Source organism: Coniophora puteana (assembly GCF_000271625.1).
Source record: "Coniophora puteana RWD-64-598 SS2 unplaced genomic scaffold CONPUscaffold_11, whole genome shotgun sequence".
Lineage (NCBI taxonomy): Eukaryota > Fungi > Basidiomycota > Agaricomycetes > Boletales > Coniophoraceae > Coniophora > Coniophora puteana.
Genome location: NW_006913063.1, coordinates 962,581 through 979,955, shown reverse-complemented (window position 1 = coordinate 979,955; position 17,375 = coordinate 962,581). Strand labels below are relative to the sequence as shown.

Genomic DNA, 17,375 nt, shown 5'->3' with positions numbered 1-17,375 from the left:
GGATCAAGCTAGATATACTAGAGATGAGCAGCGCGCCAATAATTAGTAACTTAACGCTCAGCGCGCCTTGAGCTTGAGCTTGAGCGCTTGAGCTTGAAGCTTGAAGCTTGAAGTTGAATTCGTTCTTTGAATGTAAGATTGGATTAACGCCAGGGCTGGATCGGGTGCGCATGCGACAAAGCCACCTATATTAATAAACTCCGATGCCGACGCTTGTGTTCTTCGGATCTAACCGCCGGTATTTACCCGACCCTGGTCCATGATGGGCTGAGTTCATCCGCCCAGTCCGTTAGAGCATTACACGTCCTCCACCCTCCTACGCTGGTCTGATGTCAAGCCCTATCTCTTTGACCAATACGGGTGGAGGTCAGGAGCTAGCACCTCCGAAGAAATCGGAGAGACCGAAAACCCGATCCAAAGCCAATTATATCCGTGCTCAAGCGCTCATACAATACACCTGCGCTCTACCATTTAAGACCACTCACTCAAACAATCACCAAAGCACAAGCCAACGCTTCAAGAAACTCACGCATGCAAGTCTCAGATCTCATCGCTCGTACAAAGCCACCCCTTACTAGCCCCTATCTACTCTGCTGGCTTATTGATTACCTCATGGACCCTCGTGGATTCAAACCTTTGGCGAAACTGCGCGCATGTGTCCTCCAGTTCTCGCCTTCCAAGTTCCCTGTTTTCGTATTGGGCTTCCTTGCCTTCTTTATACCTGGGGCGATCACGAGATTCCATATCATGCTCGTCAGTAAAGTCATATCGAGCTCGCCAACAATGCGCTCAAACTTCTATAGATACGGCGAGGACGTGAGATAATGCGGCAGGGCCTTGGAACATTCCAAAAGGTATGTTCTCCACCCTAACTCTTTGCATGGTCGTTCGTGTCCAGCGCTTGAGTAACATTGCAACCCGCTTCTATAGGCCTAGGGCGCTATCAACCGCCATATAAACACCTCCATTTCCTCGACTTGCTATGCGCAACGTCGACCATCTCCGCCAGATCCCTCTCCCCTCTTCGCCCTGGGAAGACAGCATGTGGGTTCAAACTCGGGCTCGAACGCAAGCTCTTACCTGGATTTTTGCTTATTTTTTACTTCGGATCTGTTGCACAGAACCTGGAGAAAACCGTACTGTGCGTTTTACTTGGTAGGATGTGCGACACTTGGAGTTTTCGTTTAAAAAGGCGATATACAGTGAGCTGTGTTCAACCACACGGCACCTCGACGAATGATAAACCCTGTTAAGTTCTGCCAGGCGACGTTGCTGTCATCCATCTAATCGCTGAAGCGTCCGAGATAGAGTCAACCCTCATCACTGTGGACATCGCAGACGAGCTCTTCGCGATCCAGTAAGTCACACCAGGGATGCATGATTCCTCGAAACTCTTGACTTACTCACTCCTCAGTCCTTCTGAAAATGGAACATTATCCAACTATGTGCCGAGGGTCACCTCTCTGCGTGCCCATTCACGCGATATGAATTTTAACGCTGTTCCCCGATGATCATCCTTCCAGCTTATTCGTCGCTTGACCACCGACGAGCTCAAGGTGGGAACACTGGCAGATTTTCCCCGTCGGTGCGTGTGCTTGTCGTCAAAATAGAGCTATATCTGATGATGCATGAAGGATAAACTCTATGACTACACACCGAAAGTCAGGAGGACGATACACGAAGTGATGACCAAATCAAATTCCGCACGAGTACTGAGAGGGTATGTGTTTGATCTGTTCTCGCCGATGAGGCCTTGACTCAATATAAAATATTTACGTAACTTTAGCGGCACTCGAAGGAGGTGCATCTTGTGCATGTCTTTCGTGCGATACCGAACGAAACTCACGATCCCCCGGAAAGTATTTTCATGTCGTCATTTGCCAATCTCCCTAATGGTGCGTAACTTCGCGCAAATGATCCAAAGCCAATACTGATTCTATGCAGGTTCTTCTATCCGAATACGAATTCGGCGCGGCTTGTTCACGTTGTGGACGACAAGCCAATCCTTGTCAACTGGGTTTAACCTGGTCCTGGGATAGCTTTAAACCTGGTCCTGGGATAGCGCCGCTGCGGGCGATCGTCGACGAGCGGATCACGGAGGGTGTTGACGTGAATCTCAGAGTAGTGTGACCTGTTTCGCTACTCATGTGCATCTCGCAGTCCGATCTACTGCAAGTCAACGAGGGCCCATCCAATATCCATTCGTTCTGAGGAATTTCAGAGCGTGTAATATCGGTTAGATAACAACATTCAATGGCAAGTACTTTCCGTAGTTAAAATGAGCAAAACGAGCATTAAACGAGCATAACTAGTGCGATGAGAGCAAGCCGCTGGACGCGACGGCAGAAGCCGTGAATCACGTGTCCCCACTTTCCCTTAGCTAGTCCCTGGTCAACAATGAATCCCCGCTTCTTCCGGATTCCCCGTCAACCTCCCTGGTCCCGTTCTTCGCCTTGCCCCGGCGCGAACAACTCTCAAGCCCCCATGTAGCTCTTCACACATGCTCGTCGTCGAACAAGCCCTTTTCACCCAGCTGATGCGCCAGCCGGGTCTTGTTGACGGCGTCAAAGATGCCAGGTACGTCCGACACCGTTCCATCGGAGAACGGGGAAAAACTGATGGATGGAAACAGGAAGCGAAAGCTCATAAGCAAATGTCTGCCGAACGTGCTGCAGCAGGCGCCCGAGCTCGCAGCTCGCCGAGGACTCGAAAATGTACCAGGACCTCTAGATGGAGCGCAGGTTCGGCTGGACGATTTCGCGGGATGAACCAGGAGACGGGGAAGAGTGTCCCAACGTGGGCGCTCAAGGTAGAAGGGCTGCTTGAGGTGTGTGCTGACCTTTCTGCTTGTTTGGCTCTAAGACTCACGGAATGGTGCAGATACCAGACCAACGGCCGCAAGACAAGGTGCACCCGCGCAAGTTCTCGAAGTTTATCAAGTGTCTGATTGTAGAGCTGGACCGCGACCCGAACGTGTATGCGGACGGGAATATTGTGGAAGTACGTCGCCCTGCGCTTGCTACTTTCGCTGAAGGAGGTGGCTGAGGGTGTGATAGTAGCCAAGCAGCCGAACACTCAGCCTCCCCTTGATGTATATACCATTCGGCGGACGGGCGACGTGCCCACAAAATGTAGGTGGCTCATGTACCTTGCGTACTGCCCTGAATAGTTCAAGGGTGGGTCGTAAAGATAATGGTGCGACTTTGCGCTCATTCGCGTCATAGGGAACATCCTTGGTATCAAAGAGGAGAGCCGGCTATGCGCTATCCAGACTCTATATATCCAATATCCACGGTCTACAGGATAAGACTGATCGCTGGCGGATACGAGCAGACGATGCTCTGAAAATTTGTACGCCCGCTCCAGTCATTGCACGCTGAACCCGACTGACGTGGTTGGAGATATTTGGCGGAGAGGGACGATGTTATATCATCTCCCGGAGCTGGTCAACCGATACCTCCTGCAGCCAGACCCCGTCATCATCCACTCCATTGATCTCACCGTACCGCCACCAGACGGAAGACATGACACTAAAAAATCAGATGGCGGCATCCATCCAGGCGATCAAGGAGAACACGTAGGACCTCACCAAACTTGACGACGAGATAAGTGCCCACCGCTTGCTTTTGGCGTGCGCCATAGAAACTGACAAACATCTGATTGAATCTTCGTGCTCGTCCAATTTCTACGAAACTCCCACACGACGCATGCGTTCCTGCAGAACTTTGCCAAGGACCCGGTGAAGTTCATCCGGACTTGACTGGAGTTGCAGTCGCTCGACCTAGGGAGCATGCTCGGGAGCGGGCCGAGTGAGGGCGCGATGATCCATGCGGAGGGGCTGGGGCAGAGAGAGTTATTAGGGCTGCCATGGGTGAACAAGGCGGTCGCGGTGCACGAGAGCATTCCTTTTTGCTCCATTCTTTTGCATTTTTCTGTTTCATATCTTATGTCCGCGAATGCTCACATCGTACAATATAAACGTACAGTGTAAAGTCATTTTACATCGATGTAATATGTCCATGTACTTTTACATTGCGAACCTTTGGTTTCTCTGCAGCATGAATCGGCCATCTAGTTTGACCCGCTCGTTTTGAGCAGCAAAGCGCCTTCCAAGGACCCGGCGACGAGTGTTGCGCTTACTCCACTCGAAGATTCATGACCGGCATTCTTCTGAACGATATTCGGTAGGTGATGCACGCTCTTTCTCGTGGTCGTTTGTTGACTAGACGTGATCTAGTGGTGACTACTTATCGAATCAAAGGTGGGCGTTAGGCCCGAGTCCAATATTTGTCCTAGTTTGTTCGGACCCGCGCTACGCGATTGGAAACCCCGGATTCCGCCGCTTTCATTACACCATATCCCCGCGCCCATAGAAACAGTAAGCATATAATGTATATCCTGTACTGTGAACAATGTTCGACTGAAGCCTATTACAGGACTTTCCCACCCGACGGAGAGATATCAGTTCTTTGAGACATGAGAGACATGACTCACAACGAGGGTTGGAATCGGCGAAGGTATCGAACCATTTATTAGCTTGCAACGAGAGGCGAACTCAAAGAACGCGGACTTCGTCTGATTCCCTTATCCAGGTCACCTTCCCTGCATTCGACCTCCATGTCAGATTTCACGCTCTCCCTGCACGCTATCAGCATTTCTGTAGCCCACTGGACCATGGGTTATAGAGGACCCGACAGCAACTTCAAGTTCCAGGAGGATCGAATGCGTGCCCGGGCGCAGCCTAACTCTTCGAAGGCCTTGCATACATTGTACGGAGACATGGCGCTTCAGGTGGTTACGGGTAAGGCGATTATCAAGAAGATACGGTCCCTGCCTTCACCATTCAGACGAACCCTATCATCGGACTTTCAGCTCACCTTCGAGCGTGCTATTGATTTGGTTGGGGCAATTACGGAAGAGGTCCAGTTTTGCGAGGCTATGATTAAAGAGTATGCACCACTCACTCCATTCCCTGATGAATAGCGAGTATGCGACGCTCTTGTCAATTGATACATAATAGCATACCCGCCCCCTAGGCAATACAGTCATGTTCTTTCCTTGCCTTCAATTGAACATCCAGCGACATATCTGGCCTCGTCAACTCCCCCATCTATGTTCGCTTCGCATGCACCTCTACACAAGGACGATGACCTTAGGAGCAAACGCTCTATTAGGGATGGATGACTGCGTGAATTAACAAAGAAAGTTACATACAATGGTGTCAAGTTCGTGCTTAACAGAGGACGCGATTAAAAGACACATAAGAGTGCTGCTTAATGTCAAAGAGCACACTTAACATGAGCTTATAATCAAGAAGTGCTACTTCGCTCCTGTATCTTCCTCTTACCCTTGACCTACACCCTCACTCACCGCCTTCACCGTCTTTGCTGACTCTTTAGCCTTTACTTTAGCCTTGCGTTACGTAACCAGCATCATGCCCTACTACGTCATCCTTATCCTGGCTGCTCGTCTCGTCGTCCGAATAGGGTCCCTCGTTGCAATTTTCGACCTGGCTACTAATTCATAATCAGACCCTTAAACTTTTAAAGCGAACAGAGACTGCTTAAGAAAATAACGCACAACAGACGCCTCCTCCAGATCCGGCGCCGTCGGGCAGCTTCTTTGGCACCTCGCCCAGGTCCGTCGCCTTGTGGAACAATTGCGGCCGGAATCTTCCTGTGCGCAAGCTCGAACTTGTCCTCGCTGACGCCGAGCTTGACGGTCGTGTCTAGATCCTCACGCGAGACAAAATGCTCGCCCATGCGCTTATTACTACCATTGTCCTCCGCGCTCTACATACCCAATAAGTCAGTTGAGTTCATTTCAAGTGGTAATAGTATGACACACTATGAGTGGCTTGACGACGTATTGGAGAGCGCGGGGATGTAGTTCGCCGTGCCTCGGACTGGTCAGATTTTAATCGCCATGGCGCGGAGAAGCAAGGGAGACGGAAATCATGCATCGCGGGAACGAAATGGTACGTTGCGATGCATACCCGCCGCGAGGCCTGAAGACGTTGGCTGGGCGCACTGCCGAGCACAAGACGTATAAAGGCATGAGCGACCAGTGCTGCTACGGTCTACATAAGACATCAGCTACAACGCAGACGAAGGGCAGGGTTGGACCATTACCCATGTCATCCCTTGTCGACGACGTAGCTTTGTCCACCAATTACAGCTGCTTAAACGTCTTCTCAGGCTCTGCGAGTGAAGCCTAATAAGGGGCGGGAGGATGACGTTGGGAGCTGGGAAACATACACCACACCTAAGAAATGACGACGCGATAAGTGAGATGCCAGCTGAGGATGGGAGACAACTAAAGGAGCTTACCGATGGGCTGCTTATAATGGACAAGATCTGGAAGAGCTTTGAGATCACAAACACGGCATAAGGGCAAGTACCATGCGACGATCGTACCTTCTTCATGGCCTAGATAATGGCTCTCCAATAAGCACGGCGGACACCAAAGCGGAGAAGGACCAAGAGTGATTCAATATAGGAGAATCGAAAATCGAGGGACGATGCAGCTGAAACCGAGTGCCAGTGTGGGTTGGATCATGAGAAGCTTATGTCGATGAGTGCACGGAAGCCTTTGCTGAGCGCTGAGCGCTGAAGCTTGAAGCCCCTCGAAGGTCTGAAATCTTGGGAGCTGAGCGTGGAATACAAAGTCACGTGCTCAGCAAGGCAGAGATAGTACTGCTTTTGCTTTATGCTTTAGTTGCGCATTAAATCGCAAAATAAGGGACGACGTCTTTGAATTCCAGGAGATAAACCTCCGTGATATATATCACAAAATAAGAACTCTGGAATGCTGCACACCGACAACATATCTTAGCTTCAGCGCAAGTGATTTACAACATGGCGGAACGTAACAAAGTAAGCAGTCTCTAGTGACCCTCAAAAGTGCGGTTTGGAGAAGCCGCGGCCCTGATTATGCGTGTAATAGCTACTCCAAGTCCTCGTCTGGGTGAGGGACCTCTGGTGAACGAAGACCCCTTGGGTGCTGAGGGCGCCAAGGAAAAGGATAAGGCCAAAAGCTGCCCACATAATCTGCGCCAACGATGGACGGATTGCTGATTCGGAAAAGGACGCTAACGAAGAGCGCCACTTGAAGATGAAGATATACTTCGACAAGCTGCTCTAAAACAGGTCAAGGATTGTAAGATACATCTACGGAATGAATGAAACTCACTATTTTAAGAACGTCCGCCTGCAGCACCTGCGAAATGCTCTGTTTGATGCGCGATGTGGTAGTCACGGAAACGTCGTTGAAAAGGGAGAACACCGAGTAGAACTTCACGAATGCGCTATACGTTGACTGTGGGGACGATGCCAGCGAGCTTTCGCAAGTGCGCACACTTTCATTGGGGTTTGTATGCGTGCATGAAACAGGTAATTCAGGACTCTCGACGTCCCATAGAGGGCCACGTCCAGAAAGTGCCTCGATTGAGAGATGGTTGTTGTCGGTATGCAAAGATTGCAATTGGCCGTCCATAGGTGTCACCAAATTTTGCCTTGCCAGCTCGGCACGAAGACTTACTTGCGCAAGATCTTCAACACACAGTAGATTGCGCAACTCCGATATCTGCTCGTTCAAACCGTCTAGCTCTGCATGGAAGTCGGCAACCTGCCTGTCCATCAAATCCGAGAGGTGGGCGGTTTGATCACGTATGCGAGCGAGTTCCTTGTGCATGAAGGACATGTCATCAGAAAGCGTCTCCTTGCTGTCACGAAGGTCCAGCTGGGCTTTCCTTAATTCCGATAGTCCTGTCTCTATTTTCGTGATATGAGCATCCTTAGCCTCGAGACGCTTGTCTTGCACTTCAATTGACGAAGCTATTTCAGCTTTTATTATATCTTCAAGTTTTAGCGCTGTGGCTTCGCAAATTTCTGTGATGAGTTTGACATCTATTAACTAAAGTGAGAGCGCTACCTGAATGATTGTCTAAGTTTTTCTCAAAAGCACTTTGAAGAGCGTCCAGTCTTTCTTGAAGAGTCAAGATGTGGGATTCTTGCATAGTAATTGTGGCTGCATTGTCATTCTGAAGTGGCTATTAGGTCAGTAAAGTGTGGACTATGTCCGAAGAAGCTTACCCCAAGTTGCGACAGGACTTTCTGAATCGCTGAGGTTTGAGCGGTAGTTCTGTCTTCGCATTCTTTTATCACATCTTCTAGTTTCTCCATCTTAAGCTCGGCAGTATCCAGGCGCTCACGCGCGTTCGAAGGCGTAGCCCGAAAGAAAGGGGTGCAGTAGCCGTCTTCGACTGTGACAGGAATAGGTGCGAGAGCGAAGGAAGCAGTCAATGGACTTTCCTGAGGAGGTCCATCCGTAATCTTCGCGCCTGAACGCTGCTGAAGGCAGGTGTTTGAAATTTCGCTACCATCCTCAGAGTGAGGAGTGATAGAGTCGGCCATGATGGTGTTCGCTCAGCAACTCTCGATATGCATGGATATACAAATTAATTATAGCATAAATCAGCTACTTAACGGATCCATAATATTGCCATAAATACCTACCGCAGCCGCGATGTCTTCATATGACTAATATTAATGTACCCTATATTAAACTTCTTAAAGTGATCACGAACATTTGGGGACAGCCGGGCAGCCTCGGGCCGGCAGATCCACCTGTAGAGTAGCACTTGATCATGAACTCTGAATCCCTTTCATCCGTGGGCCTGTTCGTTGTTAATGTCGAGCGCTGAACGCTCAAAAGTTTAGTTACTGAGAGCTGGCGCACAGCGCTGAGATCTGAGACCTAGGCGCTCTGTTCGGCTTGCTTGTAGCATAGGCGTAGCTGATTATAAGGCAGCCCAGGTAGCCACGTGGGATCATCATCCGGAGCGTGATGCCAGCACTGCCTGGTCAGGCCTGACTGCCATCCTTTTCGCATCCGCTTTCTCCTGACCCATTCCGCCAGAGCCACCTCATCAGCTACTCAAGGTAAGCTCTCATATTTTTATACTGACCTGTGATTAGATAGACGGCTGATACTCTGCAGTAGTCGCTCAGCTATATGGTATCCTCTCAAAAGAAGGGAGTCGATCCTCAAGGTCATAGTACCGATGTACGGCTCTATTTTCTCCCTTTTCTGGGCGATTCTCTGACAGTATGAACAGATGCTGAAGGATGACAGCTTTACCGCTCTTGCAAGAGCGAGCCATAACAGAAAGAAAGCGGAGAAGCTATCAAACGAGTTGGAAGATGAAGAAATTACACGTCTATTTACTCCGAGCACAAACCGTCAGATTTCCTTCAGACGTGCACCTGCCTTCATCGCGCTCTTGACAGTCGTGCTTGCTCCATGGTTCTTTATCCCGAGCTACTCTCTTCACTACTCGTCCCTGGTATTAGGCGGCTTGTCAGACTCCTTCGCCTCTCGCATGTTCAATTTCGCTCCTCGGTTTGACGCCCTGGAGGATGCATTGGAGAACCTGGAATTGCGACTTTCTTACCTGGAAGCGCATTGCATCTCCACTAGCTCTGTGGACAGATACGTTCGTCAAGCATTGGACCAGCATTCCCTTGCCTATCTAGGCCGAAAGGATTACGCGTTGGAATCCCATGGTGGTAGGATTAACTATGATCTTACCAGCCAACCTGTTAGAACCAGCGTCTGGCATATCCCCCTTCTATCGAGCTCGCAGCCTACACCTTCCCCCGAGGTTGCCATCGATGCAGACAACGGCCTTGGTTCCTGTTGGCTTTTGGAAGCGACCTCCGGGCAACTTGGGATCACCCTCGCGCGACGGATCAGGGTCTCCCATATCACACTCGAGCATGTGCCACCTCAGGTTTCAGATATGAGACTCGCACCCCGTCAGCTATTGATATGGGGGATGGTAGACGACGAGTCTGCTGCTCATCGAATCCGGGAAGCCTCCATCAAGTACCCTCTTTCGTTAACCAACCGCCTCCAAACCAAGCCTTCTCCGCTAATTTCGGCAAGCCAGTTTTTTGTTCCCTTGGTTTTGTTTGAGTATGACATACATTCCGATGATTTGATACAATCCTTCTCTGTTATAGACGATTTTACATTACTGGACGTCGCTTTTGAGACCATAGTAGTAGATATATTAGATAATTATGGCGGGGGGGAAACTTGCCTGTATCGTGTTCGCGTGCATGGTGAAGAAGCTTAGCCGTACGAACATGCATTGTTTGCTCCTCGTCTTGGATTATCCATCAATTTATAAGCAAGCTAAATGTATAGCCATTTGGATACGCAATACATGCTTTTTTAAACGAGGCCTATCGATGTTTCTCCGCTTCCTACTAGTCCCACTCCCTTCGCCTCCCACCAGCACCGAGTCCTGCCTTGAAGAGAAAACTCTGCGCCATGTCGCACGTCGACATGTCTTGCTTTCAACAAGACCCGTGGTTCTTTTTGATCATCATGACAATGTAACTATTGCAATTGGTAAGAGGACAATGGTAGTATATATGAAAGGTTAGATCACGTTCGCCGACAGTGTCAATCTATATACTCACTAGGGACCCTGGAGCGTGGCTATCGAAACCTCCAGTTTTGAAGCTGATTCAGCGAAACGAAAATTTCTAACGTATTCCTTTAAATTCAATTTAAGATAAAGGTCTGCTTGGTACCGGTACCTAAAGGGAAAAAGTGAAGCCAAAGGAGTGTCATGAAGGGTGAGACGTACGAAAGGCTCGAGGAGTACTTAGCACCTGCCACAAAACTCGTGGGCGCGATTTCATGAATGACTACCTTGAAATGATGTCCGAGTTCTGTGCAAGGTAGGTTGTAACCGGTCCGCGGCATGCCGACTCGCTCACACCGTTGACGCGGGCGTTTTGTGTGGAAGGAGATATTCCAGCGTAGTTCTTTGCCGGCTGTGTCTCACTTTCTCAGCAAGAGTGATAGTCGGTGAGCTGGATAAAGAGAGCTCCGGGTATAGCGTTGGACTCGTAGAGCCCCGGTCAGGCGCGCCATCTAGTAGGAAAGGCCAGCTTGAGCGTATGCAAAGTTACTTTCATCGCTTCCTTGAACCTTTGGAAGCGGTCGCACAAGGCCAAGGCTGCAAAGGACTTGTGCTCGAAATTATGGGGAGACAAAACGATTTGGCAGATGTAATCAGTTACAGACGGTGTGTCGTACTTTTGCGCGGCTTCAACTATGTCTGCGATCTCCCGAGGCTCGACGGTAGATGTTGATATCCATGTCACCCGATAGCAGCAGAGAAAAGCCGGAGTACGGTTGTGCTTCCTGCGAGATACACGGTCTGGGGGACATCAGAAGGCTGCAGGAGGCTGCGCATGTCCTTGAGAATGCTCGATGGGAAGGCGAGGAATGTCCCGAAGACCCGAAATTCGATTATCTGAGGGGGTCAGGACAACGTTGATTTCAAGGTCGTCAAATGGGGCTTTCGCCTGGCGAACCGGAAAATCAAAAGTCGTAAATTGGCAGATCCTTCAATCGTTGTCGAGCGAGGGTGATGTTGGATTGAACCGACCTTTCACGGCGTTCTATCCTGACCTGTATGGCAAAGTCGAAGTATAAAGCATGCTGTTTGACGTAGCCGATGACCAAGCTGGCACGCCCCCGGATCTCACCGCCCTTGCTGAGACACCTGACGAGCATGGACGGGCAAAGTTGCTGACACTGGGGGAGAGCTAGATTTGGGGGGCGTTGTATAAGAGCTGCTTAACGGACTGTATGTAGTACTGGGAGTCGACCTCGCGTACCTTGACGAGCATTTTTGGGATTTCTCCTATGTCTTGACGTCGTCGAGTAGAAGACCGAGGGACTGAGCTTGCGATCCTCGAGGGCCCCAAGCGAGTAGCACGACTTGGTCACAGAGAAGACATCGATGAACACCCCATGGTTGCCACGGGTATGCTTGAACTTGAGGCGGCTAAGGTGGAGGACATCGGCAATGGTGTTGTTCAAGAAGTCACGCGAGACGAGCTTGTCGACGTTGGAAGCTACATCGTCATTAATTTAAGGCGGCCATATTAGGCAAGATTATGAACATTCTATCAGTTCACCATTTGTACTGGCTGGATCATAAATCTCATCTTTTTTTCTTTCGAATTCTTGTCCTCTCTCCGTATCGATCGTCGAATCGCCTAGGCTGACAATGCCTGCCGCTGGTGGGCCAGCCCGCAGAGACAAACTCTTTCTTTGTTGCTGCTCTACGTGCAAAACAGGAGAGCCCGTACTCGACAATGACGCTAACGCGGTGTTTGGCGATTGGGTTCCCCTAATGACGCTTCGTCGCCATGACCTCGATACGCAAATGCAGAGTGCGGGGCTTTCCAAAAGTGCTGCTCCTAGCGAATCAGCAAAATCTCAAGCTCGAAGAACCGAGGCAGCCCTGCTCGCATCGGCTTTGTGGAAAGAACCCCACAGAGAAGGCGATCAAGGACTGCCGGTGCGGTTGAGTGATCTTGACGAGGACGATGATGAAGAACCGCTCGTGCACCCTAAAGACCATTCTCATGATATCGAGCAATCCGTGGTGGGGGGTTTTCTATATCTCATACGTATACGCACTGATTTCTGTTAAGATCCACGAATCATTGGAAACCCACTCAGCATCCTTCAATGATATCACCGAGGATGACCCTGAACTTACACGAGTAAATGCTATTCATTAATCGAGCGATCTTCGTATTCTAAACTTTGCATAGCGTACTATCAAGCTGATTGGAATGATTAATTCCGAATTAGACCATACAGGACGCGCTTTCAACAGCAGCTGTCTGAACCTTGTCTTCAGCCAAGATCATCCCGATCATCCCGTTCTCTCGTCAGATGAATCAAATAACAATTTCATTGTTCATGAAGCTTGGCTGAGAGATATGCTGACCAAGCTAGACGATCTTGATATCGGGCGAAACGCCGACGTCCAGGGTAGACGTCACGCTCTCGTACAGCGGGTTCTTCGCGAGCTGGACGACCTCGAGGACCTTAAACAGAGTCAGTTTTTGACCCACCAGGTTGAGGATAGACTTGCACGAAGAATAAGAACTCATTCAGGTCCACGCTTTATATCAACCGGTACGCTGTTATTATTCCATTAAAGATACAAGGTAAAAAGACTTAACCAGTCGAATTTAGCTCGGTACTTTGATCGTAACCCCTACCTCAAAAACTCTGCACTATTCTTCGGTGCATTCCTCGTCGTCGTTCTCCATATCTTGGGAGGAGTTTCGCGCGCCGACATAAACTTCGTCCTATCAGCAATTAGAGTCCTCATCGTTTCGGTCTTTTGGTTCAAGAGGCAGACACAGACTGGAGGACCTCTCACACGGGCTGAAGAAGATTTCCTAGACGATTTTCCTCTAGATTTGCGGACTGCTCTATCTAGATTCGATCTCAAATCGGATCAGACCAAATATGCTTGCTGCCCCAAGTGTTTTGCACTCCAACCACTCCCGCTCCAGTCCCTCACCTGCTTGAATAAAGACGTTGATGACCATATCTGCCACACGTCTCTCGTCAATCTTACTCTGGGAGGGGAGCGACTTCACCATAAGCCAATAAAAACATTCGCCTATCAGCCCATGTCCTCCTGGTTAGCTCGCTTGTTTTCCAGGCCCGGGATCGAGGAATCTCTTAGTTCTGCTCCATCATCTGATGGCATCTGGAGGGATATATGGGATGCGAACGCTTTAAGAAACCTTAGGTCTGCCGACCAATCCCTCTTCACGCACGCTCCCGAAGGCTCTGTTCATCTCGTCTTTAGTCTGTTCGTCGACTGGTTTAATCCCTACGGGAACAAACAGGCCGGGAAGCATCATTCAACGGGGGCCGTGTATATGGTTTGTCTAAATCTACCCCCCCATCTTCGCTACAAACTTGAAAATGTCTACCTGGTGGGTGTACTCCCTGGCCCCCGAGAACCGTCTCTCGATCAAATCAATCATCTGCTGCGTCCACTCGTCGACGAGTTACTGGCACTGTATAAAAACGGAATTATACTCGACCGAACTTATGCATCCTTCAATGTGCTCATCCGGGTGGCACTTGGTCCCCTGATATGCGATCTTCCCGCCGCTAGGAAAACTGCTGGATTTGCAAGTTACGCGGCTGACATGTTTTGCTCGTTTTGTCGGTTATCTAGGAAAGACATCAGCAATCTTGCCAAAGGGTCTTGGCCACGGCGTACTGAAGCTCAACATCGGCAAGACGCTGAGACATGGAGGAACGCGCGCAGTCGGAAAGACCAAGAGACTATGTTCAGTAGACGCTATGTGCGGTGGTCTGAACTCCTGCGCTTGCCCTATTGGGAAGTCACAAAATTCACCGTCATTGATGCGATGCATAACTTATTTTTGGGCGAGCTGCAGCATCACTGTCGAAACGTGTGGGGCATAGACATCAAGTCAGGCGAAGCGGGCCGAAGCAAGATTCAGCCACATACCCCCAAACAGCAGGGCGACGAGCTGAAGAAGGTCAAATCTGGGATAATCGCCTTGTCGAAGAACAAGCTCAGCAACATCCGCAAAGGTTACATCACTGCCATCGCAGCCTTGAACGGAGTGAATGTACCGGGTTCCACAATCACAAAGATGGCGTACATTTCCGCCCTACTTGACTGGGTGAGGTTACAGTCATATTGGATCGCAATCAGCTAATTAAACCTTTATTTCAGCGTCGAAAATACCCGCAGGCCGAAATTATCTTGCCCGATGTTATGGAAGAGCCGACTCAGGACTTTGTCTTGGTCGGATCTGACACAAACGCGGATATATCAAAATACAAGGTGCTTTCGAAAGAGGTTCTTCAGTTGGTTCAGGAAGATATGCGCCATACAAGCCATCCTACTTGGCTGTCGCGGCCTCCACCTGACTTTGGTAATCTCAGTCACGGAAAGCTCAAAGCTGACCAATGGCGGTCTGTGTGTCTCGTATCGCTGGTGATAACCTTGGTCCGGATATGGGGGGCTGATGCACACGAACGTGACGGAAAGCTTCTCCGAAACTTCATTGATCTCGTCATTGCCGTTGACTTGGCCACTCGTCGTACTACCTCGCCGGAGCGTATTGAACTCTACAGGATTCATATGACACGCTACTTACGCGGCCTTCGAGACATCTTCTCCGATCATTCTCTTGTTCCCAATCACCACCTCTCGCTTCATCTTGACGAGTGCTTAGAACTTTTTGGCCCTGTTCACGCTTGGTGGTCGTTTCCCTTCGAAAGATACAACGGAGTCCTCAGGGACATCAACGTGAACAATAAACCAGGTAAGCGCTCCTCAATGAATAAAGGCAACCTCGGACTTAGCCTCCTGCAGATGAAATAGAACTCACGTTCTCAACCCACTTCAGTATGGCCTCAAATTTACGTGCTATGATTGCGAACATGTCATTCCCCGAGGGCAAATACTTTGTTCGTTGCCGTGACCAGCTCCTCGCAGCATTCTCCTCCATTTCGACGCGACCGCTTGATAGATCCATCCTCGGGGACCGATGTGAAGATCCAGCACAGGCCGACGTTACCAAAACACCAGGACGGCTGACACAGCTAGATGAAAAATGCTATTCCACTCTTCTTACGCTGGTCAACCAGCAATCCGGTCATAAATTTCGCGCTTGGCACACTAGGGAGCGTGGAGACGGAAGTATACTCCTGGATCGCGACGTTGCACTGGTGCCAATATTAAAGGCGAAGACTCTGAACGTCACTTTATCCGCAGCTCGCGACCGCAATGCGCATTCTGCCGGCAACTCCTATGTTTTATTCCGATCTTCCTGCGCGTCGCCCAAATTACATTACCATGCTGGCCAGATTCACTCCATATTTTATCACACTCGTGTCGAAAACTCAGTCAGCAAGACTGAACCTTTCTTGGTCATAGGAAAGTTTCAGAGCCTTACCGCTGCACACACCACTCACGATCCCTATCGTGGTTTCGAACATCTGAACGCTTGGCTATGCTACAACGAGAAGGAATCCCAGGAGTTTGTGGTGAGATTGGATGATGTAGTCTCACAATTTGCGTCTTTTGTATATGCACCACCTGGCATTGACCGAGACTGTATTGTGGTTAGGTCTCTAGACAGGGTACGTCCTCAGTTTGTTTTTACTTCTATTACCTAACATATTTGAAGTCATGATAGGCCTGAACTGTATGCAGAGGAAAAGGGCGACACTTCATACGAGAGGAATGCGATGTTATTAACGCGGCATGCTGAACGAGAATATAAAAAAGGTTCTACTGCGAAAATGAAACATGACCCAACCTAGCTACATTTTGAGTGTTAGCGGGGTTGCGCAAACGTTTGCTGCGTTTGCTGAGGCCGGAACGGTAGCTGATTATCGAGTATACCTCCTCGACGGTGGACGCGGGGCCGTAGATGAGCGTTGTGCCGGAGTCGATCATCGCTTCCGCTGAGGAGCCCGTCAGTGGCGTGATGGAGTTGCCTTGGACGGTGATATCCTGGCATATACGACTAGTTTATGGAAGTTGCGTGTGGTATGAAGGCAGAGGGTGAACGTACCAGAGATGTTGATGACCCACCAGGTCGGTGTTTCGGTGAGATTGTGGTACTCGATCGAGCCTGTGAAGAGGCTGGAATTGGTGTAGCCTAGCACCCGAATACGTGAGCACGACGACGAACGTCAAGAAGAATACATAGCCCGGCAAACGCACCCATCGTAAACGATCCTCCAGGCTCCGTGTCGCTTGCGCTCGTGTGGTTACCAAACCTACCCACCCGGCGATCAGCAATCCGCCCATTGACAGGCTACACGCATCGCCTCCGAGCGCCTGCTTCCTAAGCTTACCGCGTGAGCTGCAGCGCCATCAGGGGCTCATCCCACTGGCCCGTCTCGACAAGATCGAGCCAGAACGGAGTGCCGGCCTGCGCGAGCGTTTTCCACGCGGAGCCCATTAGCCCTTGCGCTTCCGTAGAGAACAGTTTCGCCGTCGGTTTCGTTCTGATACGTGATCGCGCCTGGGTGATGTATGGATAGCGTAGGGAACCATCAGCATCAGTGTAACGAGGAAGTAAAAGATGATCGACAGGCGCGCATCGACGGCCGAGGCCCTCCAATTATTCTCAGCGCAAACGCGAACATGGTGTGGGAGCTGGTGTGGGGGGAGGTGGTGGACACGTACCAACCTGCTGGCTTGAAACGGTGAAGCCGCCCATCTTGACAGTGTCCTGCACGAGCGTGCCCTCGAACGCGCCGCTGCCGTATGTATCCTCGAGTGAATCGAGGACGCAGATACGTCGTAGGTCGAACCTCCCGAGTTGCAGTTGGTGCAGCTCGAGCTGGGCACCCAGAGGTCGTTGCATGAAATATAATCAAGGGGGATCAATGAGCAAGGATGAACAGTGTTAAGAGGAATGGGTGGGTGGTACTCGCGAAGACCCCTTGTCAATGACGACGTTGAATTCTTG

The 17,375-nt window shown here is 50.1% G+C and overlaps 6 protein-coding genes across 6 annotated transcripts; 4 read left to right on the top strand and 2 right to left on the bottom strand.

Annotated features, from left to right (window-relative positions):
- Positions 1-531: 531 nt before the first annotated feature.
- CONPUDRAFT_75579 (uncharacterized protein) lies at positions 532-2,039 on the top strand (the record flags this gene model as incomplete). The annotated part of the gene is made up of 9 exons (XM_007773691.1): positions 532-753; positions 804-854; positions 1,160-1,202; positions 1,264-1,357; positions 1,415-1,454; positions 1,524-1,585; positions 1,663-1,720; positions 1,787-1,895; positions 1,945-2,039. 9 exons carry the CDS (start codon positions 532-534, stop codon positions 2,037-2,039), a joined length of 774 nt encoding a protein of 257 aa, XP_007771881.1.
- A 461-nt stretch (positions 2,040-2,500) lies between these two features.
- Positions 2,501-3,045, top strand: CONPUDRAFT_156967 (uncharacterized protein; the record flags this gene model as incomplete). Its single annotated transcript, XM_007773939.1, has 4 exons — positions 2,501-2,577; positions 2,633-2,714; positions 2,774-2,827; positions 2,881-3,045. The coding sequence occupies 4 exons, from the start codon at positions 2,501-2,503 to the stop codon at positions 3,043-3,045; spliced, it is 378 nt and encodes a 125-aa protein (XP_007772129.1).
- A 1,572-nt stretch (positions 3,046-4,617) lies between these two features.
- On the top strand, positions 4,618-4,983 carry CONPUDRAFT_156966 (uncharacterized protein; the record flags this gene model as incomplete). The annotated part of the gene is made up of 1 exon (XM_007773938.1): positions 4,618-4,983. The coding sequence occupies one exon, from the start codon at positions 4,618-4,620 to the stop codon at positions 4,981-4,983; it is 366 nt and encodes a 121-aa protein (XP_007772128.1).
- A 424-nt stretch (positions 4,984-5,407) lies between these two features.
- On the bottom strand, positions 5,408-8,414 carry CONPUDRAFT_75577 (uncharacterized protein; the record flags this gene model as incomplete). The annotated part of the gene is made up of 11 exons (XM_007773690.1): positions 5,408-5,513; positions 5,581-5,792; positions 5,996-6,079; positions 6,132-6,244; positions 6,330-6,356; positions 6,417-6,428; positions 6,773-6,810; positions 6,976-7,139; positions 7,192-7,907; positions 7,933-8,050; positions 8,094-8,414. 11 exons carry the CDS (start codon positions 8,412-8,414, stop codon positions 5,408-5,410), a joined length of 1,911 nt encoding a protein of 636 aa, XP_007771880.1.
- Positions 8,415-8,847: 433 nt separating this feature from the next.
- Positions 8,848-10,141, top strand: CONPUDRAFT_75576 (uncharacterized protein; the record flags this gene model as incomplete). The annotated part of the gene is made up of 3 exons (XM_007773689.1): positions 8,848-8,863; positions 8,920-8,942; positions 9,119-10,141. 3 exons carry the CDS (start codon positions 8,848-8,850, stop codon positions 10,139-10,141), a joined length of 1,062 nt encoding a protein of 353 aa, XP_007771879.1.
- A 6,042-nt stretch (positions 10,142-16,183) lies between these two features.
- CONPUDRAFT_156962 (acid protease) lies at positions 16,184-17,270 on the bottom strand (the record flags this gene model as incomplete). The annotated part of the gene is made up of 5 exons (XM_007773937.1): positions 16,184-16,359; positions 16,470-16,556; positions 16,622-16,677; positions 16,756-16,925; positions 17,094-17,270. The coding sequence occupies 5 exons, from the start codon at positions 17,268-17,270 to the stop codon at positions 16,184-16,186; spliced, it is 666 nt and encodes a 221-aa protein (XP_007772127.1).
- Between the last annotated feature and the right edge of the window lie 105 nt (positions 17,271-17,375).